Source organism: Thalassophryne amazonica, chromosome 16, assembly GCF_902500255.1.
Source record: "Thalassophryne amazonica chromosome 16, fThaAma1.1, whole genome shotgun sequence".
Classification (NCBI taxonomy): domain Eukaryota; kingdom Metazoa; phylum Chordata; class Actinopteri; order Batrachoidiformes; family Batrachoididae; genus Thalassophryne; species Thalassophryne amazonica.
This window is the reverse complement of record NC_047118.1, coordinates 33,213,780-33,239,746: the sequence shown is the minus strand read 5'-3', so window position 1 is coordinate 33,239,746 and position 25,967 is coordinate 33,213,780. Positions and strand designations below refer to the sequence as shown.

At 44.1% G+C, this 25,967-nt stretch overlaps 1 protein-coding gene across 1 annotated transcript in view; it reads right to left on the bottom strand.

The window, feature by feature from the left end:
- Window positions 1–21,475, bottom strand: part of LOC117528696 (ras-like protein RAS2) — a 34,289-nt gene extending 12,814 nt beyond the window's left edge. The window contains exon 1 of the mRNA XM_034191336.1: window positions 21,392–21,475. Coding sequence (XP_034047227.1) covers window positions 21,392–21,475 — 84 coding nt within the window. The remainder of the gene's footprint in view (window positions 1–21,391) is intronic.
- Between the last annotated feature and the right edge of the window lie 4,492 nt (window positions 21,476–25,967).

The following is a 25,967-nucleotide window of genomic DNA, read 5'->3' as shown; positions in this document are numbered from 1 at the left end:
TCCAGGCTCGTTCTCTTTACCCATACATAGGTGGTTATGTGTGTCTACATCCATTCATGGCTAAAGATGGTGGTGAGAAATCATGTTTGTGCACATACACACAATATCCTGAAGATTTAGATTTATGAAGGAGAACCAGTGTGCACACCTGACTTCATAACAGATGGAGGGAATGTCTATGCACATTTCTGCCTTGGTGCATAGTTTTATTCATGAATCTACAGTTTTATGCATAAGACCCCAGAGGTGACCTGTATTTGCATAATGAAAACATGAAACATAATATGACCCTTTTAAGTGATTAAAATGAAAGCTAATCATCTAACATCAATACATCTGCAGATTCTCACTCCAGCCATAAGTGCTGCATTTGTTGATTTATCTCGATCTTCTCATTCTCATGTCTTGTTCAGTATTTTTGAGCACATCTCTGCCTGTAAATAATAATCCTATTGCACCTATACACCATCAAGAAGCACAGAACAGTGAACTCACTCACACCGGCTCACTGATTTCTTATCCTTTCTCTTAATCCGTCCTTTAATCCAGGTGTTTAGTGATTTATTGAACAGCCAGAAGTGGAGGACATATGCAGCTTGCTCTCACTAAGTTCGCCCACAGGTCCTCTTACACTGGCCTTTGGCGGTGGAGAACATTGTGTTCTGATTAATGAGGAGCAACAGCAGCTCCGGTCGTGACACCTCGCATTATGCCTCTTGACATTAGAATGTGCACCGTCCAACAGAAGGCTCTGATTTTGAGTGTGCAGACAGTACTTCACCCCGCTGACATGTAATCCTGAAAATTAATAAACAGGGTCATGCAATTACATTCTGCATTGCTTTATAATCTAAAGACAAAATTAAATCGTGACATGCAACCCACTAATAAAGCTGTATTTGACTGCTTTTATTATCTGCAGTGTGACAAATTTATATATATATATATATATATATATATATATATATATATATATAAAGTTCACCACAGAGCAAGTTTACAAGCCACTCAAGGTTACAGGTTGCAAAAGACCTGACTGCCGCAGCTGTTATGATAATGACGGTGATCCTGAAATTGAGAAGGCGGTGATGACAAGAATGATGAAAATGCTAATGATGAAGAATGTGATTATGAAATGTGCATCAGTTGTGACAGAGACGGGCAACTGGACTGATGTTATGTCAAGGAAAGATGTTTATTCAATTCATTTCATTTATATAGCGCCAAATAGCAACAAAGTCACCTCAAGGCGCTTTACACAAATAAGGTCTAACCTTACCAACCCCCTAGAGCAAGCACACAGGCAACAGTGGTAAGGAAAAACTCCCTCTGATGATCTGAGGAAGAAACCTCAAGCAGACCAGACTCAAAGGGGTGACCCTCTGCTTGAGCCATGCAACCGAAACACTTGACAATACGAATATACTGAAAATTTTGGGAGTCCATGCTGGTGTCCAGGACGGGAGGCTTGCAGAAGAAGACACCCACTCACACTTCTGGATGGAGCCACACCTCAAACAGAGAGATAGAGAGAGGCTACAGATACTGTATAATTTGTCAGCATTAAGCAACAAGAAAAACAGAAGAAATACTAAGCTTCACTAAAATACCCAGAGTGTCGATAAAGTTGAGGCCGTGACCTGCTCTGTTTACTAATAAAATGAATTTAAAAGAGTAAAAAGCATAGTAACATACTATGCCAGTATGCTAGCCATGCGAAAGGGAAAATAAGTGCGTCTTAAGTCTGGACTTGAAAGTCTTCACAGAATCTGACTGTTTTATAGATGAAGGGAGATCATTCCCCACAACAGGGGCACGATAAGAGAAAGCTCTGTGACCCATAGACTTTTTATTCACTCTTGGGACACAAAGTAGTCCTGCACCCTGAGAATGCAGAGCCCGGGCCGGTACGTAGGGTTTCATTAGGTCAGCTAAGTAGGGAGGTGTTAGTCTGTGAATAATTTTATAGGTTAATACCAGAACCTTAAAATCTGATCTCACAGAGACAGGAAGCCAGTGAAGAGATGCCAAAATGGATGTAATGTGGTCAAACGTACTAATGCCTGTCAAATGTCTGGCAGCAGCATTTTGAACCAGTTTGAGACCTCTAATGCTGGACTACGGTTGACATTGGACTTGAAAACACCAAGGCTGTACAGAATAGGTTAACAGTCCTTTGGAGGTAGTAAGGATGATTTTCCTCCACAGAGATGGAGAATCTAGTTCTAGCCATTAATGATTGAATAAGTGGTACCCGTGCCCAAGGTTTGTCAGAGCGCTTGCCATGAAAATAGCAATAAAGCAAAGACAAACTTGCAACATGTCTTCTGAGGGACAGAGGTTGAAGTATGGAAAACAAGTCATCAACAGGGTTTTTAAAAGCAATTTTGCACTCTATCCAAACAAAACGGTGTGTTCTTTAGAGCCCCAGCCCAGATGTGGCACCAGTATTCCATTTTGGGTCTTATTTGGCACTTATACAGATACAAAATGGTAGCAGGAGTCAGATACCTTCTGAAACGATAGAAGGCCCTACCGTTTTACCAGCATTTTTAGCAACACACAGGATACGGGAGTTTCACTTACAGTGGGGAAAATAAGTTTTTGACCCCTGTCAGTTTTGCAGGTTTTCCCACCGACAAAGAATAGAGAGGTCTGTCGTCTATCGTAGGTACACTTCAACTGTGAGAGACAGAATCTAAAAAAAAAATAAAATCCAGAAAATCACATTGTAGGATTTTTAACTAATTAATTTGCATTTTATTGCATAAAATAAGTATTTGACCCCTAGAAAAATCAATGTTAATATGTGGTACAGTAGCCTTTGTTTGTAATTACAGAGGTCAAACGTTTCCTGTAGTTTTTCACCAGGTTTGCACACACTGCAGCAGGGATTTTGGTCCACTCCTCCATACAGATCTTCTCCAAATCTTTCAGGTTTGGAGTTTCAGCTCCCTCCAAAGATTTTCTATTGAGTTCAGGTCTGGAGATGACCAGGCCAATCCAGGACCTTGAAGTGCTTCTTACAAATCCACTCTTTAAGTTGCCCTGGCTGTGTGTTTGGGGTCATTGTCATGCTGGAAGACCCAGCCATGACCCATCTTCAATGCTCTTACTGAGGGAAGGAGGTTGTTTGCCAAAATCTCGCAATACATGACCCCATCCATCCTCCCTTCAATACGGTGCAGTCGTCCTGTCCCCTTTGCAGAAGAGCACCCCCAGAGTATGATGTTTCCACCCTCATGCTTCACGGTTGGGATGGTTTTCTTGGGGTTGTTCTCATCCTCTAAACATGGTAGGTGGAGTTGATTCCAAAAAGCTCTATTCTGGTCTCATCTGACCACATGACCTTCTCCCATGCCTCCTCTGCATAATCCAGATGGTCAATGGTGAACTTCAAAGGGGCCTGGAAATGTGCTGGCTTGAGCAGGGGGACCTTGCTGCCCTGCAGGATTTTAAACCATGACAGCATCATGTGTTACTAATGTAATCTTTGTGACTGTGGTCCCAGCTCTCTTCAGGTCATTGACCAGGTCCTCCTGTGTAGTTCTGAGCTTTCTCAGAATCATCCTTACCCCACCAAGTGAGATCTTGCATGGAATCCCAGACCAAGGGAGATTGACAGTCATCTTGTGTTTCTTCCACTTTCTAATAAATAATCATAACAGTTGTTGTCTTCTACCAAGCTGCTTGCCTGTTGTCCTGTAGTCCATCCCAGCCTTGTGCAGGTCTACAGTTTTGTCCCTGGTGTCCTTAGACAGCTCTTTGGTCTTGGCTATGGTGGACAGGTTGGAGTGTGATTGATTGAGTGTGTGAACAGGTGTCTTTTATACAGGTAACAAGTTCAAACAGGTGCAATTAATACAGGCAAAGAGTGCAGAATAAGAGGACTTCTTAAAGAAAAATTAACAGGTCTGAGAGCCAGAATTCTTGCTGGTTGGTAGGTGTTCAAATACTTATTTTATGCAATATAATGCAAATGAATTATTTAAAAATGATACAATGTGATTTTCTAGATTTTTTTTTAGATTCTGTCTCTCACAGTTGAAGTGTACCTATGATAAAAAAAAAAATACAGACCTCTCCATTCTTTGTAGGTGGGAAAGCCTGCAAAACTGACAGGGGGTCAAATACTTATTTTCCCCACTGTAAGTTCCATGAATTCCTCTGTGTAAATTGAAGGACTAGTAGTCATTCAAAGCAGGAACCTTCAGGGAGAATAGAACCCTTCATATGAATAGAAAGGAAGGATGGATTAGATCAATGATTGAAAAAAGAGAGTTACTTGGTTTTAGAGGTGTTGAAGGTCACAATCCACTTATTTCCCCATTGCACTCTTAGTAAGGAGAGATGAACAGCCAACCACTGATCATTGTGGCTTCTGGAAGTTCGACCATAAAGTTTTGTCTCATCAGCATAGTTACTGACAAATGATCTAATGTTATTATCAAGAAGGTCATTTATGAATATTAGGAACAAGGTAGGTCCAAGGTAAGATCCCTGTGGCACACCTACATTAATATAAATAATGTGAACCAGTGTCCACCTTCTTGAAATATTTCCAACCTCACAAACAAAACACTTGCCTGTTGCTGAAGGTAGAAAGTCTGTGACAGAGTGGTGTCCTGTGCAGGGTGTACCCAGCCTCATGCCTTATGACTGCTGGGAGAGACTCCAGCCTCCTGTGACCCTTCATTGGATTTACAATGTTTTTATTATTGGACTTTAGTTTGAAACAAAGCCTATTCATTATTTCCAACACATATATTTATTGGATATGCCTTTCACGCTAATCTGAACAAAATGTTGATAACTCTAAATAGGTCTTGTCATGCAAAATATTATTTTCTACATTTAACAGTAAAATACAGTTGAGACTCCTTTTTAAACACCAGCAAAGTCCCACCATTCTATGACTGTGCACGTAGAAGTAATTGATCTGTAAACAGAATTTGAACTTGATACGGCTTATTGTAGACATCTATGACATAGGTCACAGATGTCCATATCTGAACTGCTGCTTGTTGTTTGAGATACACTTGCTGAGTCGGTCAGCACTCTGTGAACATGTCTCAGAGTTATAACATGAAATAAAATAAAATATAATATCTCAGAAAGTCATCGGTCATTGCCTTTAAGAGACAGTGCATTGCGAGTCAGACCTAAACTCAGAAGTGGCAGGTTTTCTGGTGAAGAAAGGGTCCCGTGTGCAAGGAGTCAAAGTGCACAAGTGGCAGAAGCAGTCAGTGGCCCCACTTCATGAGCCGAGTATTTGACCGCCTTTTGGAAAATTTCCTCCTCTGACCATCTGATCTCCTTCAAATCCCACCAGGTCCCCCTAGACACATGGACTGGCCAGCTCCACCTTGGTGCTCCCCACCTGTGAACATAGAGGAAGAAAACCAGTGTAAAAATATGATACAAACCAGAGTTATTAAAATTGCATATTTTTCCATTAGTGTTTACTTTTTAGACCAGGTTTTAGGCGGTCTAATGGTACAGTTACTTTCGGTCTGCCTTGTGATACCAACACCAGCACTGCAACTGACCACACCTCAACGACACACCTGTGGGTGCTATTTTAAGAATTTGGGCACTGGACAGGGGTGGATTGACCATTGAGAGTATCGGGATTTTTCCTTGTGGTCCCATCAATAAATGGGCCAATGGCTGCTCATTTTTTCCCCATGGAAACTCTCCTTCCCATGAGATTTTTTTGTAGGATATGTTTGGCGTTATGCACATTTCCAACCCAGTCTCACGGCAAGTCGTGATTCAGGAGCACAAAATATACATTAATCTATTGGTTCATGATATTGTCACCAAAATTGCCTCATTTTCGTCACAGCAGCACAAATTCATTCAAATACATTCCATGATGGCTGCACGAAATTAAAAGTGAAGCGGTTAGGGTTAGGGTTGGGGGAAGGAGTAGGGTTAGTAATAGTGCGAAAAAAAAAATGTGAGACTGGGTTGTACATTTCTCAGCCAATCAGAAAGTCTGAACTCATTAATGCATAAAGGGGTGGAGCGTGCGTGGCTCTATGTGTGACAAAGACGCCCAAACAAGCCTCTTTATGAAGTCTGAACCATATAACCTGGGTTCATGTGTTTATTAAATTACTCTTGAATCTTAAAACCTTTTTCCAGCATCCTTCTTTAGACCAAGCGTGCAACATACTGTGTAGTCATTTATTTGGGATATTGTTAGTGTTATTAAGGGCTTGTGTGTTTATATGCACTTCGGGGGGGGGGGGGGGGGGGGGTTGTCATTGTATCTGCACGCGGATTGTAGTGGTGGGCCAGTCTGGACCAAAATGTCCAGCCCTGGCACTGTACATGAAAATGACACCTGCATTGGTGAAAAACAAGCAGTGACACTTGTGCTATGCTGTGGGTTGTTTTGGACCAGTAGAACATTAGCCCCCGGGTGAAATGCTTCAGTGTCCGTGGAGTATTTTTGTCTATGTTAGCATTCTGAAAATGTGGCTAATTACATCGCTTGAGGTAAATTAAATATTTGTATTGCACAGCCTGTCAAATAAAGTCTCTGCATTTATTGTGCTGTTATTAAGCAAGGAAGCCAGGACTGTCTGTCCGTACTATTTTAATCTTCTGCATATCATATCAGTGTGACCTCAAGTTGAACATGGACATTTATATTCATTGGTTGCATATGTTTTTTTTTTTTTTGCTTTTTGCCCTTTGTTATTCCATGGGGAGCATGAAGTCAGGCACGTTGCAGATCCTCGTTCTTGCTTTTATTCTTCTTGACTTGGCCCAGTTTTCTACTTCATCATTTCACACAGGATTATTGAGTTTCTGCACAGACGTGTTTGTGTGTGTTCAGTATGCATGTACAGACCCTGTGCTGCCTCGAGCCTTAAAATATGAAATTCCAAACAGCACAGTCCTACTTCATTTGCTTGTGTTTTAATATTTCAAGACCAAATCGACTGGGGCGTTTCAAAGCATTTCTTTGGAATCAATTTGTGATGTATTGAGGCCCCATTTAACAAAGCTTATTCTGTCTTCCTTTTGATACGGATTCTCAAGCAATGTTACCAGTACGTTTCACGAATATGTAGATTGGACAATAAAGTTTGACGTGATCCCCATCGAGCATCGTGTTAACTGGTGCTCATGAAGGTGGACACCTCCATTAACCTTCCAGTAGATGACAGTACTTCTATGGAAAATAACATCAGCAAAACAAAAGTTGCTCTTTCAAAACACACCCACACACACACAAGGGGTAACAATGAGACAACACCCAAAACAGGAATGGTGTTACAAGTGGAGGCCGCTGACATTTTCCCCTTCCTCATCTTTTCTGACCAATTGTTTTTACTCGTTTTGTATTTGGCTAGGGTCAGTGTCACTATTGGTAGCATGGTGTAAGGTACCTAGACATGACAGAAGTTGCACAGGTAGTCCAACTTCTCCAGGATGGCACATCAATATGTGCCATTTCTAGAAGGTTTGCCGTATCGCCCAGCACAGGCTCAAGAGCATGGAGGAGATTCCAGGACACAGAGTTACTCTAGGAGAGCTGGACAGGGCCGTAGAATGTCCTTAACCCATTGGACAGAAAGAGTAGAATCAGTCTCCCGGAAATAACTGCACCTGAGGCATTAGTTCAACGGCAGTAAATCAACTGGGAAGCAGATTGCTAAGGTGCTCGATGGCATCTAGACCTGTGCTTCATTAACAGACCGAGAATTTAGATGTAATGAGGCCGAGACCTGTTCTGTTGCTAATAATATGAATTAAAAAGGACAGGAAGCATAGTTCCATACTACACTGGTATGCTAACCATATGAGAGGGAGAATAGATGCGTCTCTAGTTTGGATTTAAATATCTTTACGGAATCTGATTGTTTTATGTCTGCAAGGAGATCATTCCACAAGCCAGGCGCATGATAAGAGAAGGCTCTGAGGCCTGCTGACTTTTTTTTTTTGTTTTTGACCTTAGGGACACCCTGAAAATGCAAAGCACAGGCCAGTATGTAGGGTATAATTAGGTCATCTGGGTAGGGAGGCGCTAATCCATGAATAATTTTATTAATTAGGAACAGAACCTTAAAATCAGACCTCACAGACACAGGAAGTCAATGAAGGGAGGCTAAAATGGGTGTAATGTAGTCAAACTTTCTGCTTCTTGTCAAAATTCTGGCAGCAGTAATTCAAACTAATTAGAGACCCCTATTGCTGGACTGCGGTAAGCCAGAGAATAGGACACTGTAGTAGTCCAGGCTAGAACAGACAAATGCATAGATCAAAGTCTTTGCATGAGCCATAGACAGGATGGGACCAATCTTTGCCATGTTACCAAGGTGGAAGAAAGCAAGAAAGAAAGAAAGAAAGAAAGGTGGTTTCTCTGATGAGTAGGTCAAAAGACAACATGGGATCAAAAATCACCCCAAGGTTCCTCACTTGAAATTTTTTAAAAACAACATTCCTCAAAGAGAAATTCAAATAGATTTGTATATTTCTCCCTCTGCAGTGCGTAGTATCTTTACATATTTGAAGGAATCTGAAGGGATTTCAGTGTGTAAAGTGCAACGGTTCAAGCCTCAAAGAAATTTAAGACTATAAGTTGTCCTGGAGTATTTGTATTATTTGTCCAAAAATGCATCAGGAATAAGAAAAGCATATGTCACAACAAGTCACATTTATTTTTGAAACATAGTGCTATTTCCCCATAAAATTATTCAATTTATATTTTGCATGCAACAAGAAGCAAAATTATTATTTGTTTATTATTTATAATGCAAACACTGCAGAAGCTGAAGCAGAAGCTAATGGGCTCATGTTATTGTCTGGCTCTGATCGTGGTGAAATGTCTATGCCTTGATCACACTAAATGTTATGAAACATTTATAGCCATACCTAGCTGAACTGCTGATTGCCATTCTTGTCTCACACAGTCCAAACAAGTGACACGTCAAGTTGTCAGAAATTTATATTCCCTCTTTTTATTCAAGTGGTCGTTTGTCTGAGAGCGTGATTTATTAATTACTTGTTCTTGAAAACCCAGCATTTCCTTATTCATATCTTCCTCTTTTGACTTTACGGTTGGCATCGGTGCATTACAACCACTTTTTGCCTGGAGCAGCTTGTTACACATGTAGATGATCTTGTGGCCATCAATGATAACGCAAAATTTTTCATACAGGCATAGGTCACTTTGAAATGTCCTAGAACCAGTAAAAGTAAAAACAAAAAACAAAACCACACAACAACAACAACAACAACAACAAAACAGTGAAATTCAGTTTTCTGTGCTTGGAAAACTTTGCAGTGTATCTAATAGGTTTTGTTGTCTGAATGCTGCCACTAATCAGTTAACTTTAATAGGGTTACAAACATTTTCATTCCACACCACAAAGGGGGGAAAAAATTCCCCCAGGAGAGGAAGCTTATTAGAGAAAATGATTACTTTCTCTTGCACAGAAATGCATAGAACCCTGTTGATTCCACAAAAGGGCTCAGTGCGCACACGTGAAGATTAAAATATGATGCTTTGAGGGAAAATGGAGTTGATACAGAGTGATTTGTGACTGTCATATAAATGACCTTCCCCCTCCTCAGGTCTGTGTTTTTTGTTCTTCTGCTGCTTATCAGGTCCTTGCAGCTGCTACACATCCTCCGAGATCAATGTCTTGCTTTTTGTGTGTACATTTGTTTTGAATTTAGTGTGGAAATTCTAAAATATAGCTTTGGATATGTTAATCACTGTGAGGGGAGACGTGATAATGATATATGCTGTTAATATGAACATGATCATATTAAAGCGACTGTCGCTGTGTGATTCACCAACATCTGGGTGGCTGACAAGCATCCTTCTGGTGGAAAACTGAACCCTTTGATTTGGTTTTGCTCAAAATGTATGACGTTTCTGCGCTAAAATGACTTGTTTTGGGTGACAGTTTTTCTGCTTCAATGATACACACATGAATCTTGTGTTAGAAAGAAGCAAGCTGCTGTCATGTTCGTGTAAGTGGTAAATGTAGAGTTACAGGCTCAATAAGGTGATCTGTTGACCTGGAGAAGAAAATTTCAATCTGACACAAGAGACTCATTTAGAAATGATGTGTGCACATATCTCTTATTACATATCATCAAGCTCTCTTTTTCAGTAATAAACTGGATTCTATTATTCATAAATAACATTTTCTTCATTTTCTTAAAAAGAAGAGCTGAAAGTTCAGCTACAATTTGCCAGAAGGTACAGTAGTGTTCAGAATAATAGTAGTGCTATGTGACTAAAAAGATTAATCCAGGTTTTTGAGTATATTTCTTATTTCTGTGTAGGCTCTCAGTTGTCCAGGTGGTTTCCATAGTAGAGAAGCTTGAATCTTCGACTGGACTGGGTTGCTTGACGCGAGGACGTTTCGCTTCAAATCGCAGAAGCTTCCCCAGCTAAAATTCTTGCTCTGGTAGTATCACTTCTGTCTTGACTCTTGTAGAGAAGAAGCGAAGCGTCCTCGCGTCAAGCAACCCAGTCCAGTCGAAGATTCAAGCTTCTCTACTATACATTTCTTATTGTTACATGGGAAACAAGGTAGCAGTAGATTCTCACAAATCCAACAAGACCAAGCATTCATGATATGCACACTCTTAAGGCTATGAAATTGGGCTATTAGTAAAACAAAGTAGAAAAGGGGGTGTTCACAGTCAGCGAGTTCGTCAATATTGTGGAACAAACAGGTGTGAATCAGGTGTCCCCTATGTAAGGATGAAGCCAGCACCTGTTGAACATGCTTGTCTCTTTGAAAGCCTGAGGAAAATGGGACGTTCAAGACATTGTTCAGAACAGCGTAGTTTGATTAAAAAGTTGATTGGAGAGGGGAAAACGTATACGCAGGTGCAAAAAATTATAGGCTGTTCATCTACAATGATCTCCAATGCTTTAAAATGGACAAAAAAAAAAAAAACAGAGACGTGTGGAAGAAAACGGAAAACAACCATCAAAATGGATCGAAGAATAACCAGAATGGCAAAGGCTCACCCATTGATCAGCTCCAGGATGATCAAAGACAGTCTGGAGTTACCTGTAAGTGCTGTGACAGTTAGAAGACGCCTGTGTGAAGCTACTTTATTTGCAAGAATTCCCCGCAAAGTCCCTCTGTTAAATAAAAGACATGCAGAAGAGGTTACAATTTGCCAAAGAACACATCAACTGGCCTAAAGAAAAATGGAGGAATATTTTGTGGACTGATGAGAGTAAAATTGTTCTTTTTTGGGTCTAAGGGCCGCAGACAGTTTGAGAGACGACCCCCAAACTCTGAATTCAAGCCACAGTTCACAGTGAAGACAGTGAAGCATGGTGGTGCAAGCATCATGATATGGGCATGTTTCTCCTACTATGGTGTTGGGCCTATATATTGCATACCAGGTATCATGGATCAGTTTGGATATGTCAAAATACTTGAAGAGGTCATGTTGCCTTATGCTGAAGAGGACATGTCCTTGAAATGGGTGTTTCAACAAGACAATGACCCCAAGCACACTAGTAAACAAGCAAAATCTTGGTTCCAAACCAAAAAATTAATGCCTCGCAGATGTGAAGAAATCATAAAAAACTGTGGTTATACAACTAAATACTAGTTTAGTGATTCACAGGATTGCTAAAAAAGCAGTTTGAACATAATAGTTTTGAGTTTGTAGCGTCAACAGCAGATGCTACTATTATTGTGAACACCCCCTTTTCTACTTTTTTTTTGTTTTTACTAATAGCCCAATTTCATAGCCTTAAGAGTGTGCATATCATGAATGCTTGGTCTTGTTGGATTTATGAGAATCTACTGAATCTACTGGTACCTTGTTTCCCATGTAACAATAAGAAACATACTCAAAACCTGGATTAATCTTTTTAGTCACACAGCACTACTATTATTCTGAACACTACTGTACATCTAAGATGCAAGCCTAGATTTGATGTTTTGGTGAAAGAAAATCCTCCTCTATACCACTTCATCATGAAGCTGTATAACTGGAGATAAAAATGTGGAGTCGATAATCAGCATCGGCCGATAATCCCTCTGGGTGCTGTGTAGGGATAGACTGATAATTGGCTGGGCCAATAATTGTCACGACTGATAATCAGCCAACAGTGGTGGGCACAGGTAACCAAAAAGTTAGCTTCGATAACAGCTAATCAGCTAAATGAAAAGTTACCTTTTATAACGCTAAACTGATAAACCACCCAAAAATTTATCGGAAGCGACAGCTAACCAATAACTTTCAGTATTGCTTCTAATACACTTACAACTTCTAACAAGCTGATTTTAAGTTTAACACCACGATCGCTTCTGGTAGCATCAATGACAACAAAATATGCCTTTTATTAATTTGAAGAAACAAAAAAACAACTTTGCCACAAAAAGCCAAAATTCAAGTTGTAATTTGACAACCGTCTGATATAACCGGGGTCAAAATAAATAAAACACCGCCATCTACTGGTGTCCAGATGCTCGTACTGCCATGAACACTACTGCCAGTAGAGACGGTGAAAACGTGCCAAAACAAAATTCCAGATAATCCGTGTCTGCTACGTTTAAGATGCATAGAATTTAATAAACACAAACTGAATTTCAGACATGTTATATTACTCTGGAACAAAGAGGACAGACAGTGTTTGACATAAGCAGGACTCTAAAGAGTAAACAGGTATCGATTGCAGTGATTCCAAATGAAAATAATGGAGAAGCAACCTGGGCTTGTTCTGGCATTTTTACATAAAACAAAACACAATAACAACGTCTATAAACCCATAGAATTTATTCTCGAGAGTTTTAGGCACAATATACAAAGAGTTTAATGCTGTTGTCCATGTGGAGCCTGATCAGAGCGTCACAAATAAATTCCTTCTGTCATGAACGTACTGAGATTACCCATAATGCACCTGGACACAGCATGTCCACACTGAAACCTTCAAAATTAGTGCATTACTTTAAAACTAAAACATATATCTGATATTTCATTTTATAAAACTTCAGACGTGACGTTAATTTAAATAACTTGTCCGAAATTAGTTCGGTTAAAATTTTAACCATAAGTTAAAACTATATGCCTCTGGATGACTTGGGTGATATTGCCAGCGTAACAGTATGGGATCAAAAGAAATGAGCTTTTATTCTTTTCTGTGACCAGTTCTTTGCCTGCTGAGGATTTGAGTGGTTTCTTTTAGAAACAACTCTCCTCTGTTTGCAGAGGCCAGAACTGCACATCTACTACAAAACATTTAACAGGTAGGTACTCAACTAATTCTAGACTTAATAAATGTTTGTAGTTGTTAACCTTTGTTCACGATGTCTGCAAAAATATGTTAGCGGTCTAAAAATTATCAAACCAAAACTTATCGTAAGATAATTGGTCCAGTGACGGTTTTCAAAGTTATCTGAAAAGCTAATCCGATAATGAAAACATTAGCTTCGCTAATTAGCGGTTAGTGGAATTGTGCCCACCACTGTTAGCCAATAATCAGCCAAGCCGATTATCGGTCTATCCCTAATATACATCATAGAAGTAGAGAGATAGAATGCCAACTCCTGATCTCAGGGCTGAGGTTGTGCCACGCATGCGCGAGAGGAGTTTGGGTTTTTCATTTCCGGTGTTTTGCTGTGCAGCCCGCGCTTCATTCACAGGAATTATAAATTCCAATATTCTGCTGGGAATCAACGATATCAAACATCGCAAACTAAGGTTAAAGGATTTGATCAATTATTCTGAATATTTTACCCAGCCTTACATTTTGTAGCTGCCCCGATTATCACTCACAAAGTCACACTGCTCTTAAAATAAAAATGCTTCGTCAGTGCTGCGCTGTTATTGCTGCGAAGGTTTGCAAGAACCGGTTAGCTTGAAAGATCAAGATATAACCCATGTATCCCACACATCGGGAACTATTCAGATCAAATATATCTTATATAAATATAGATCTTGCAGTCGATTAGCAACAAGGCAACTTTTAAAAGACAAAGTTAAGTTTATTCAGTCAGCTAAGGGAAGATGAATGCCACCATTTTATTTATTTTTATTTTTTAATGTGATTTCTGGTCCAAAAGACAAGCTTATCTCCTAGCTCCATTATTTTCTTGTCCAAAACGTGGTGCTAATTTGTTTTTTGTTTACACTTCTACGGGGATACAGTTGCTATTTTAATTATTGAGATCTTCTTGTTCTCTGTTCAATTTATGTATATATATATATATATATATATATATATATATATATATATATATATATATATATACACTCAACAAAAATCTAAACGCAACACTTTTGGTTTTGCTCCCATTTTGTATGAGATGAACTCAAAGATCTAAAACTTTTTCCACATACACAATATCACCATTTCCCTCAAATATTGTTCACAAACCAGTCAAAATCTGTGATAGTGAGCACTTCTCCTTTGCTGAGATAATCCATCCCACCTCACAGGTGTGCCATATCAAGATGCTGATTAGACCCCATGATTAGTGCACAGGTGTGCCTTAGACTGTCCACAATAAAAGGCCACTCTGAAAGGTGCAGTTTTATCACACAGCACAATGCACAGATGTCGCAAGATTTGAGGGAGCGTGCAATTGGCATGCTGACAGCAGGAATGTCAACCAGAGCTGTTGCTCGTGTATTGAATGTTCATTTCTCTACCCATAAGCCGTCTCCAAAGGCGTTTCAGAGAATTTGGCAGTACATCCAACCAGCCTCACAACCGCAGACCACGTGTAACCACACCAGCCCAGGACCTCCACATCCAGCATGTTCACCTCCAAGATCGTCTGAGACCAGCCACTCGGACGCTGCTGAACAATCGGTTTGCATAACCAAAGAATTTCTACACAAACTGTCAGGAACCGCTCAGGGAAGCTCATCTGCATGCTCGTCGTCCTCATCATGGTCTCGACCTGACTCCAGTTCGTCGTCGTAACCGACTTGAGTGGGCAATGCTCACATTTGCTGGTGTTTGGCACGTTGGAGAGGTGTTCTCTCAAGGATGATGTGAAGGAGATGTGATGCACTGCATGAGGCAAATGGTGGTCACACCAGATACTGACTGGTATCCCCCAATAAAACAAACTGCACCTTTTCAGAGTGGCCTTTTATTGTGGACAGTCTAAGGCACACCTGTGCACTCATCATGGTGTCTAATCAGCATCTTGATATGGCACACCTGTGAGGTGGGATGGATTATCTCAGCAAAGGAGAAGTGCTCACTATCACAGATTTAGTGTTGGGAAAGTGTAGGAACACGGACCCACAACAGGGGGCGCAAATGAACGGACAATGGAATAGGTCAAATAACAACACTTTACTGTTGCGAACGTGCACAACAAACACAACAAATTACAACAATGGACAAAGGTCAATTCACAAAGGTGTTGTGTTGGCAGGCTCGAAGATAGGAGACGCCTCTCCAAAGTAGAACCGGAACCCACACGGTTCCTCCGCCACAGGACCCGGGAATTACTGGTAGCCGCCAAGTTCCGAACTCCCAGGTGGCCACTGCCTCCGCGTGTCGGACCTGGTACTGCTGGCGAGGAACAAGAACACAATTAACGTGGGCGCGTTTGCACCCAGCAACCTGTACGGCAGGGAAGCTATCTCCACCTCTCGTTGGAGAAAAAAGTCTGCAATCACTCACAAAAATCACAAAGGTTACTGTCAAGCAGTCAGCTGAGATTATTACCTTCCAGGTAGAACGTATCTCGGCGATGAGGTGGAGATGCCGTCCTGCTGATATACCCCAGTGATAATTGCCGTCAGCTGTCTCAGGTGAGGGGTGACAGCTGTTAACCGAGGCTGCTCCTGTGGGGCGGAGGCGCACCTCTGGTGGTGGTGGGCCAGCAGTACCTCCTCTTCAGCGGCCCACACAACAGGACCCCCCCTCAACGGGCGCCTCCTGGCGCCCGACCGGGCTTGTCCGGGTGGCGACGGTAGAAGTCGGCCAGGAGGGCCGGGTCCAGGATGAAGCTCTTCTTCACCCAGGAGCGTTCTTCGGGACCATACCCCTCCCAGTCCACCAGATATTGAAAGCCCCGGCCCATCCGACGGACCGTCCAACAACCGGCGCACTGTCCAAGCCGGCTCGCCATCGATGACCGGGCAGGAGGTGGTGCCGGACCGGGTGTACAGAGGGGCGAGGTGTGATGGGGCTTGAGCTTCGACACATGAAACACAGGATGGATCCGCAGTGAGGCTGGAAGCTGAAGCCTCACTGTGGCGGGATTGATGACCTTAAGGATTTTAAACGGTCCTATGTACCTGTCTGTAGTTTAGGGGAGGCCACTTGTAGGGGATGTCCTTTGTGGACAACCACACTTCCTGCCCGGGGCGATACGTAGGGGCCGGGGTCCGCCGCCGGTCTGCATGGGTCTTCGCCCTCATCCGGGCCTTCAACAAAGCAGAACGGGCGGCGCGCCACACCGACGGCACTTCCGCAGGTGGGCCTGGACCGAGGGCACAACCGACCTCCCCCTCAACCCCGGGAAACAACGGGGGCTGATACCCCAAACACACCTCAAAGGGGGAGAGGCCGGTGGCTGATGACACTTGACTGTTGTGGGCGTACTCGATCCAGGCCAGATGAGTACTCCAGGCAGCCGGGTGCGCGGCTGTCACACAACGCAGTGTTTGCTCCATTTTCTTGATTGGCCCGCTCTGCTGCCGTTGGTCTGGGGGTGATACCCGGACGAGAGACTGACCGTGGCCCCCAGTTCCCGGCAAAAGCTCCTCCAGACATGCGAGGAGAACTGGGGACCGCGATCGGAGACGATGTCTGATGGTATCCCATGCAGGCGGACAACGTGGTGGACCAGGAGGTCCGCCGTCTCCTGGGCCGTAGGGAGCTTCGGGAGGGCCACGAAGTGGGCCGCCTTGGAGAATCGGTCCACTATCGTGAGGATCACGGTGTTTCCCTGGGACGGCGGGAGGCCCGTGACAAAATCCAGGCCGATGTGGGACCAGGGGCGATGAGGCATGGGCAGCGGCTGTAGCAGTCCTGGAGCCTTGCGATGGTCGGCCTTGCCCCTGGCACAGGTGGTACAGGCCTGGATATAGTCCCGGACGTCGGCCTCCAGGGACGCCCACCAGAAGCGCTGCCGGACAACTGCCACGGTTCTTCGCACCCCTGGGTGACAGGAGAGCTTAGAGCCGTGACAGAAGTCCAGGACTGCAGCCCTTGCCTCTGGTGGGACGTAAAGTCTGTTCTTTGGTCCAGTCCCGGGGTCCGGGCTTCGTGCCAGGGCCTCCCGGACGGTTCTCTCTACGTCCCAGGTGAGGGTGGCCACGATAGTGGACTCCGGGATGATGGGTTCCGGTGGATCCGACAACTCCGCTTTGACCTCGTCTTCGTGTACCCGGGACAAGGCATCCGACTTCTGGTTCTTGGTCCCGGGCCGGTAGGTGATGCGGAAGTCAAAATGGCCGAAGAACAGTGACCAGCGGGCTTGCCTGGGATTCAGCCGCTTGGCGGTCCTGATATATTCCAGGTTCCGGTGGTCAGTGAAAACCGTGAATGGCACGGACGTTCCCTCCAACAGGTGTCTCCACTCTTCAAGAGCCTCTTTCACCGCAAGGAGTTCTCGGTTGCCGACGTCATAGTTCCGTTCAGCCGGGGTCAACCTGCGGGAAAAATAGGCACACGGATGAAGGACCTTATCGGTCTTCCCACTCTGGGACAGCACAGCTCCTATCCCTGAGTCCGAGGCATCCACTTCAACCACTAACTGGCGACTAGGATCGGGCTGCACCAGAACGGGTGCAGACGAGAAGCGCCGTTTCAACTCCTTGAACGCGGCATCGCAACGATCCGACCAGGTGAAGGGGACTTTTGGTGAGGTCAGGGCTGTCAGGGGGCTAGCAACCTGGCTGTAGCCCTTAATGAACCTCCTGTAGAAATTCGCAAAGCCGAGGAACTGTTGCAGCTTCCTACGGCTTGTGGGTTGGGGCCAGTCTCTCACCGCTGCAACCTTGGCCGGATCAGGAGCGACGGAGTTGGGGGAGATGATGAACCCCAGGAAGGACAAAGAAGTGCGGTGAAACTCACACTTCTCGCCCTTAACAAACAGCCGGTTCTCCAATAACCGCTGCAGGACCTGACGTACATGTCGGACATGGGTCTCAGGATCCGGAGAAAAGATGAGTATGTCGTCTAAATATACGAAGACGAATCGGTGCAGGAAGTCCCGCAAGACATCATTAACCAATGCTTGGAACGTCGCGGGAGCATTTGTAAGACCGAACGGCATGACCAGGTACTCAAAATGACCTAACGGGGTGTTAAATGCCGTCTTCCACTCGTCTCCCTTCCGGATCCGAACCAGGTGATATGCATTCCTAAGATCAAGCTTGGTGAATATCTTGGCTCCATGCAGGGGCGTGAACACCGAATCCAACAAGGGTAAGGGGTATCGGTTACGAACCGTGATTTCGTTCAGCCCCCTGTAATCAATGCATGGACGTAATCCGCCATCCTTTTTCCCCACAAAAAAGAAACCCGCACCCATCGGGGAGGTGGAATTCCGGATCAACCCGGCAGCCAAAGAGTCCCGGATGTAGGTCTCCATTGATTCGCGTTCAGGTCGTGAGAGGTTGTACAGCCTGCTGGACGGGAACTCAACGCCTGGAACCAAATCAATGGCACAATCATACGGGCGGTGCGGGGGAAGGGTGAGTGCCAGATCCTTGCTGAACACCTCCGCAAGGTCATGGTACTGCACCGGCACCGTCCCTAGATTGGGCGGGGCTCTGACCTCCTCCCTGGCCTGGGAACCGGGAGGAACCGAGGAACCTAAACATACCCGATGGCAGGTCTCGCTCCACTGGACCACTACCCCGGACGGCCAATCGATCCGGGGATTGTGCTTCAACATCCAGGGAAAACCTAAAATCACACGGGAGGTGGCCGGAGTTACAAAAAACTCGATCTCCTCCCGGTGATTCCCCGACACCACCAGAGTTACTGGTGGTGTCTTGTGGGTGATTGGAGGGAGTAGGGAGCCATCTAGTGCCCGTACCTGCACAGGCGAGGTAAGCGCCACCAGAGGGAACCCTATCTCCCTGGCCCATTTGCTATCAAGCAAATTCCCTTCTGAGCTCGTGTCCACCAGTGCTGGGGCCTTCAGGGTTAAATCCTCATAAAGGATTGTAACTGGGAGTCGTGTGGCGATGTGGGTGTGTCCCACGTGAACGTCTCGGCCCCCCCCAGCCCAGTGTCTAGGGGCGGGCGTTGGTGTTTAACCGTTCGGGGCAGTCTCGTACCTGATGCTCAATCGAGCCACAAACAAAACACGCTCCGCGGGCCAGCCTCCTTTGTGTGACCGGTGCCCTAAATGTTGCCCTACTCGTGTCCATAGCTTCGTCAGCAGGGGGAGCTGTGATCGCACGGAGCGCAGGGGCCGTGGATCGTGGGGAGGGCGGAACGCGGTCGGAACCGGAAGGGAGAGGGACGACGCGTGCCTGGCCACGCCCTTCGTCTCGTTCCCGACGGCGCTCATTTAACCGATTGTCTAATTGTATGACAAGATCGATAAGCCCATCCAAATCCCACGGTTCGTCCTTAGCCACCAGGTGCTCCTTGAGGACCAATGACAGTCCGTTTACGAAGGCGGCGCGGAGGGCAGTGCTATTCCAGCCGGACCTCGCAGCCGCGATGCGGAAGTCGACTGCATAGGCAGCTGCGCTCCGGCACCCCTGTCTCATTGACAGCAGCATGGCTGAAGCGGTCTCTCCTCTATTAGGGTGATCGAACACTGTTCTGAGCTCCCTCACAAACCCATCATATGTCAGAAGGAGCCGTGAACTTTGCTTCCAGAGCGCTGTAGCCCAAGCGCGTGCCTCACCACGAAGCAGATTTATCACATAAGCTACTTTGCTAGCGTCGGTCGCGTACATGACGGGACGCTGTGCGAAGACGAGCGAACACTGCATAAGGAAATCCGCGCACGTGTCCACACAGCCTCCGTACGGCTCTGGGGGGCTTATGTATGCTTCAGGGGATGGTGGGGGGGGTCGTTGGACAACCAGTGGAACGTCGCTGTCACGCACAGGGTCTACGGGAGGGAGAGCCGCAGCGGCGCCCGGAGGGCGCGCTTCCACCTGCGCGGCGAGAGCCTCCACCCTGCGGTTCAGGAGGGCGTTCTGCTCAGCCATCAAGTCTAACCGAGTCGTGAAAGCGGTGAGGATCCGCTGCAACTCACCGATTACCCCTCCTGCGGACGCCTGTGCGCCTTGTTCTTCCATTGGCCGTTCAACAGCCGGTTGACGCCCCTCGGGATCCATGACGATGGCCGAGATATCCTGTTGGGAAAGTGTAGGAACACGGACCCACAACAGGGGGCGCAAATGAACGGACAATGGAATAGGTCAAATAACAACACTTTACTGTTGCGAACGTGCACAACAAACACAACAAATTACAACAATGGACAAAGGTCAATTCACAAAGGTGTCGTGTGGGCAGGCTCGAAGATAGGAGACGCCTCTCCAAAGTAGAACCGGAACCACACGGTTTCCTCCGCCACAGGACCCCGGGAATACTGGAGCCGCCAAGTTCCGAACTCCCAGGTGGCCACTGCCTCCGCGTGTCGGACCTGGTACTGCTGGCGAGGAACAAGAACACAATTAACGTGGGCGCGTTTGCACCCAGCAACCTGTACGGCAGGGAAGCTACCTCCACCTCTCGTTGGAGAAAAAAGTCTGCAATCACTCACAAAAATCACAAAGGTTACTGTCAAGCAGTCAGCTGAGATTATTACCTTCCAGGTAGAACGATATCTCGGCGATGAGGTGGAGATGCCGTCCTGCTGATATACCCCAGTGATAATTGCTGTCAGCTGTCTCAGGTGATGGGTGACAGCTGTTACCGAGGTTGCTCCTGTGGGGCGGCGGCGCCCTCTGGTGGTGGTGGGCCAGCAGTACCTTCTCTTCAGCGGCCCACACAACATTTAGACTGGTTTGTGAACAATATTTGAGGGAAATGGTGATATTGTGTATGTGGAAAAAGTTTTAGATCTTTGAGTTCATCTCATACAAATGGGAGCAAAACCAAAAGTGTTGCGTTTATATTTTTGTTGAGTATATAAACACACACACACACACACACACACACACACACACACACACACACACACACACACACACACACACACACACACACACACACACACACACATATATAAACTACACACTTATTGCTACTTACATTAATTGATGAGATTAGAATGTCTTTGCAATCTTTACATATTCAATCAATTCTGTAAATACTGATGATTTTTGTTTCACTCTAAATACTTTTTTATCTGAGGTAACAAGGCTGGCCACATCGACAGACTGAGAACTGCTCGACTCAACATGCAAGAGTCAGCTGGTGGTCTCCTGTCACCTGTGTCTTCCTGTCAGTGGCCGTCTGGTAGAACGCTGCCTGTGAGGCCTCGCGGTTGATCCCAAACATCCTGGACGTCTTCATGATGCAAGATGATGCACAGTTCTGAAACTCAAAAACTTTCATGTCAATTTAAATCGTGTAATATCATACAAACCCGCTGGGCTTGCTGGTGATTTTTCCACAGTTTTGGCAGCTTGATAGAAACTGAAAGCAGGTGTCAGTTCCTTCATGATGCCTCTCATATTTTCTTTGATTTGTGTGGACTGAAATAAATGATGCATATTTCATCGTGTTGACTGTGTAATACCTCAATGATATCAAAATAATTTATGACTGAAAATAAATTGTGAACTGCTCTTCACAATGACTTTTGTTGTTCAGCAAAAGAACATGGTTCTTCTGGAACAATATCAGGATCTCCAAGATTGATGCCAGCCAATATTTCTTTGAAATCCTGGGGAAAAAATAGAAATTGCTGCAGTGAGGCCAGCAACCTTTTGATATCGCACAAATCTCTGCATGTTGCTGTTGGACTGACTAAAATCCCCCCAAATATATATATAATATATGTTTGAGAGGTCACTCTCACATTTTTGAGGTGCAAACATGCAGATACGACTCAAGAAATATTTATATTTAGTGGTAACTTTGTGGAACAGCCTTTACTTCAAAGGAATACTATGATTATTTTATGGTGTTAGATTTTTATTGATTGACGATTTTATTATGGTGTTTGATGACTTTTACTGTGCTATTTATGAGTTTTATATGGTTATATTTGAATTTTACTTTGATGCTTTTTTAAATGAATGGTGTGTGCTTTTATTGTATTTTTATACACGTTTTATGAATAATTAATGATTATTGACCAGGATTTTCCGCCACAGTTGGTGACAGTCTGTATGCTCTTATCAATAATATTATCATGTTTTGTCCTGAATACGATTTAAAAATCAAACTTGCTGAAGCCACGGCAGAAAACAAGCAGAAACTGTGCTTGAAAAGCACATCTAATGTTACTGCTGGCAGACGACCGGAAGTGATTTACCTCAACTTTCTCGGCCGAGTGGCTGAAATTTCGGGGTCGAAAGCTCACAAACAGAACTCAGTGGAACGAAATCTTGAGTTGGCATTCCATTTCTCTACTTCCATGTATACATACAACAAATTTTTTCCTCTGCATTTAACCCTTCCTAATTACAGTTAGACACAATCCAATCCATCCCAGTCTCACAAGTTTTTTCATGCTCCCCTCACGAATGAGTCAAACTTTCATGACAGGATTTTTTTTTCTTACTATTACTAACCCTAACCCTAACCCCCTGCATTACTTTTAATTTTGCGGAGTGTCTATAGGGACGGTACAGGCCCAATAGGAACGGTAATTATAGATACAGTACCGTATCAATACCACTTCCGCGAAAGGCTAAGGGAATATTTGCGTTTGCGCAGTCATGTTACCGCCTTGTTTACAAGTGAAGGCGAAGTTTGGCACATTAAGTAAATTGGAAGCTGCGATTGGGGCGTATCAGGAGAAAAATCATGTGCAACTATACAAGCGTAACACTAGAAGCATAGAAGTGTATGCACAGAGAGTGCCTGGGCGAAACCTACTGGAAACAGCCAAGTTGGAGCTCAAATACGCAGAAATGGACCTTATTAGTAGTTAATACATTTGTTTTGTAAACTCCCTTTATTCTGGCCCGTTGAAAACTGTTTTCGCTCTGAGTTTGCCACTTTAAGTTGCTTCTTAGCTTAGCTCACAGCTAGTTAGCCTGCCTTCTGCCGACGTCGCGCTGCACTTCTCCCACTCTCTCTCTCCCTCCAGCCGGGGAGCTGCAGCCGTAGTCCGCTACTTAAAGATACAGCATATTTTCCCGTACCTTCAGAGCGTGAATAAAAGGTGCAGCAAGAGGATTTCCGTGTCAATATGGGTAATAATGTGCTCTCCCGTACCTGTCCATAACTGAGCAACATCTGATGATTGCATTATGTCATTAGGTTTCATACGAGGTCTGTTAGAAAAGTTTCCGACCTTTTTATTTTTTTCAAAAACTATATGGATTTGAATCATGTGTACTTGCATCAGCCAAGCTTGAACCTTCGTGCACATGTGTGACTTTTTTCACACCTGTCGGTTGCGTCATTCGCCTGTGGGCAGGCTTTGAGTGAGCACTGGTCCAGCCCCCTTGTCGGATTTTCATTGTCAGGGAAATGGCTGAGCGACTGCCGCTTTGCTCCATGAAAATTTTTTCAGAAACTGTGTGAGACAGCCAGGTGGAAACCATTCGGAAAATTCAGATGGCTTTCGGTGAAGATTCTATCGGTGTCACACAGATTAAGGAGGATTACAACCACAACCGGATTAAAGACGGCCCACAGCGGTGGAGGGCGCGCCGCGCTCCGAGCGGCCATCCACAGGCTGAAACGACCAGATCATTTTCAAAGTGAAGGCTGTATTGATCCAGGACGTCGTGTGACTACCAGAGAAATCGCAGAAAATGTGGACATCAGCACTTTTGTGGCACATTCCACTTATTTTGTAATGAAAGACGTGCGGAGGAATTCACGCGGCGGGACGGAGCCGCTCATGGCGCACAACAAAAAACACCTCCGTGTTGGAAGTCTCACAGGACATGTTGTGGCATACCCAGCTGTTACACAATTTCTCGGATACTCACTCGACTGAAAAGCCATCGAAAGCCGTTTGAATCTTCCGAATGGTTTCCATGAGACTCTTAATCTCAGGGTCGTGGGTTCGTGCCCCACGTTGGGCGCCAATTTTGTTGGGGAAAAACACCTTCCTGCAAAAATAACCTTTACTCAAAACATAGAAAATCTCAGGTGTCCCCTCGTGAGTCTGTGGGCAGTGCAAGAAAACACAGAACAACAATAATTTAAATTCAAGTTAATCCTACCAGGTTTATTAAAACAGCAGAGCAGATCAGTCTTCAAAAATCATTCATCTTTGCGCAAAAATGGGTTCAGAATGCATAAACATCTTTAATGCCACAAAAACCGATACCCACAGCATGTGCAGCAAAAAGAACACACTTCTTTCAAAAACAGAGTTTTTTATGCTTGCAGTTCAGAAATCTGTCCTGGCGGGGCGCCCAGTCCCTCACGTCCTCAGTCTCAGCACAAAACATGTAAGTCCATGGAGAAAAGCAGACGTTGTTAATCCTTAATGTCCAGTGTTGTGATGGGAACTGATTTGATAAGTGCCCTGGGTGCAGAGATTACCAGTACATACACCCCCAGTTTCTGCCTTTACGGCAAAGTGTAACTAATTAATTAAAGAATCACTGTTTTCTTGTTTTCAGTTCCGTATGAGAACAGGTCCATGTGTTCAGTTTTAGTGACGTTAATGTCTCTACAGACACTTTCAAGGTTGCCTCCCCGATAACACATAATCCAGTCATTATTCTCTCCTGTGGAAACAAAGTTCTTTCACAGTCAAAGTATGAAATCACTCACATTTTACAGAATGCAGAAGCAGCAATTAATTTTGAACAATACAGTCATTCAACTGTTCATTATTGATCAGCATAGTTCAAACATAAATGTACAAACCATTTGATTATAAACAGAGGCAACAACAATATTATTTGCAGTACACATCTTGACCTCATGACCTTTGAACATATCATGAAACATCATGTCAGGCATTAGTCATGACTTTATTAAAATGATCAATGCCTGACATGTTTTAAACCAACATGTTACACCCTACTTAAGCATATGTTATTTATGAAAACCTTAAACCAAAACACTTTACTGATTTGAGAGTCAACAAATCTGTCAGCAGTTCAACATGTTCAATACAATTCATCATAAGCACATATTTCAATCATTAATCAAACCGTATAATATTGTATCATTTCAAAACCATCATAAATCAGTTGAACACCTATCAAAGCATAGTCATACACATTTTCATTCATTTGACATCATGATAAAACCCTTAAAACACATTATGGCACAAGTATACACTCTATTCAACTTAATTCATTCAATACAGTATCTACACTCAACAAAAATATAAACGCAACACTTTTGGTTTTGCTCCCATTTTGTATGAGATGAACTCAAAGATCTAAAACTTTTTCCACATACACAATATCACCATTTCCCTCAAATATTGTTCACAAACCAGTCTAAATCTGTGATAGTGAGCACTTCTCCTTTGTTGAGATAATCCATCCCACCTCACAGGTGTGCCATATCAAGATGCTGATTAGACACCATGATTAGTGCACAGGTGTGCCTTAGACTGTCCACAATAAAAGGCCACTCTGAAAGGTGCAGTTTTATCACACAGCACAATGCCACAGATGTCACAAAATTTGAGGGAGTGTGCAGTTGGCATGCTGACAGTAGGAATGTCAACCAGAGCTGTTGCTCGTGTATTGAATGTTCATTTCTCTACCATAAGTCGTCTCCAAAGGCGTTTCAGAGAATTTGGCAGTACATCCAACCAGCCTCACAACCGCAGACCACGTGTAACCACACCAGCCCAGGACCTCCACATCCAGCATGTTCACCTCCAAGATCGTCTGAGACCAGCCACTCG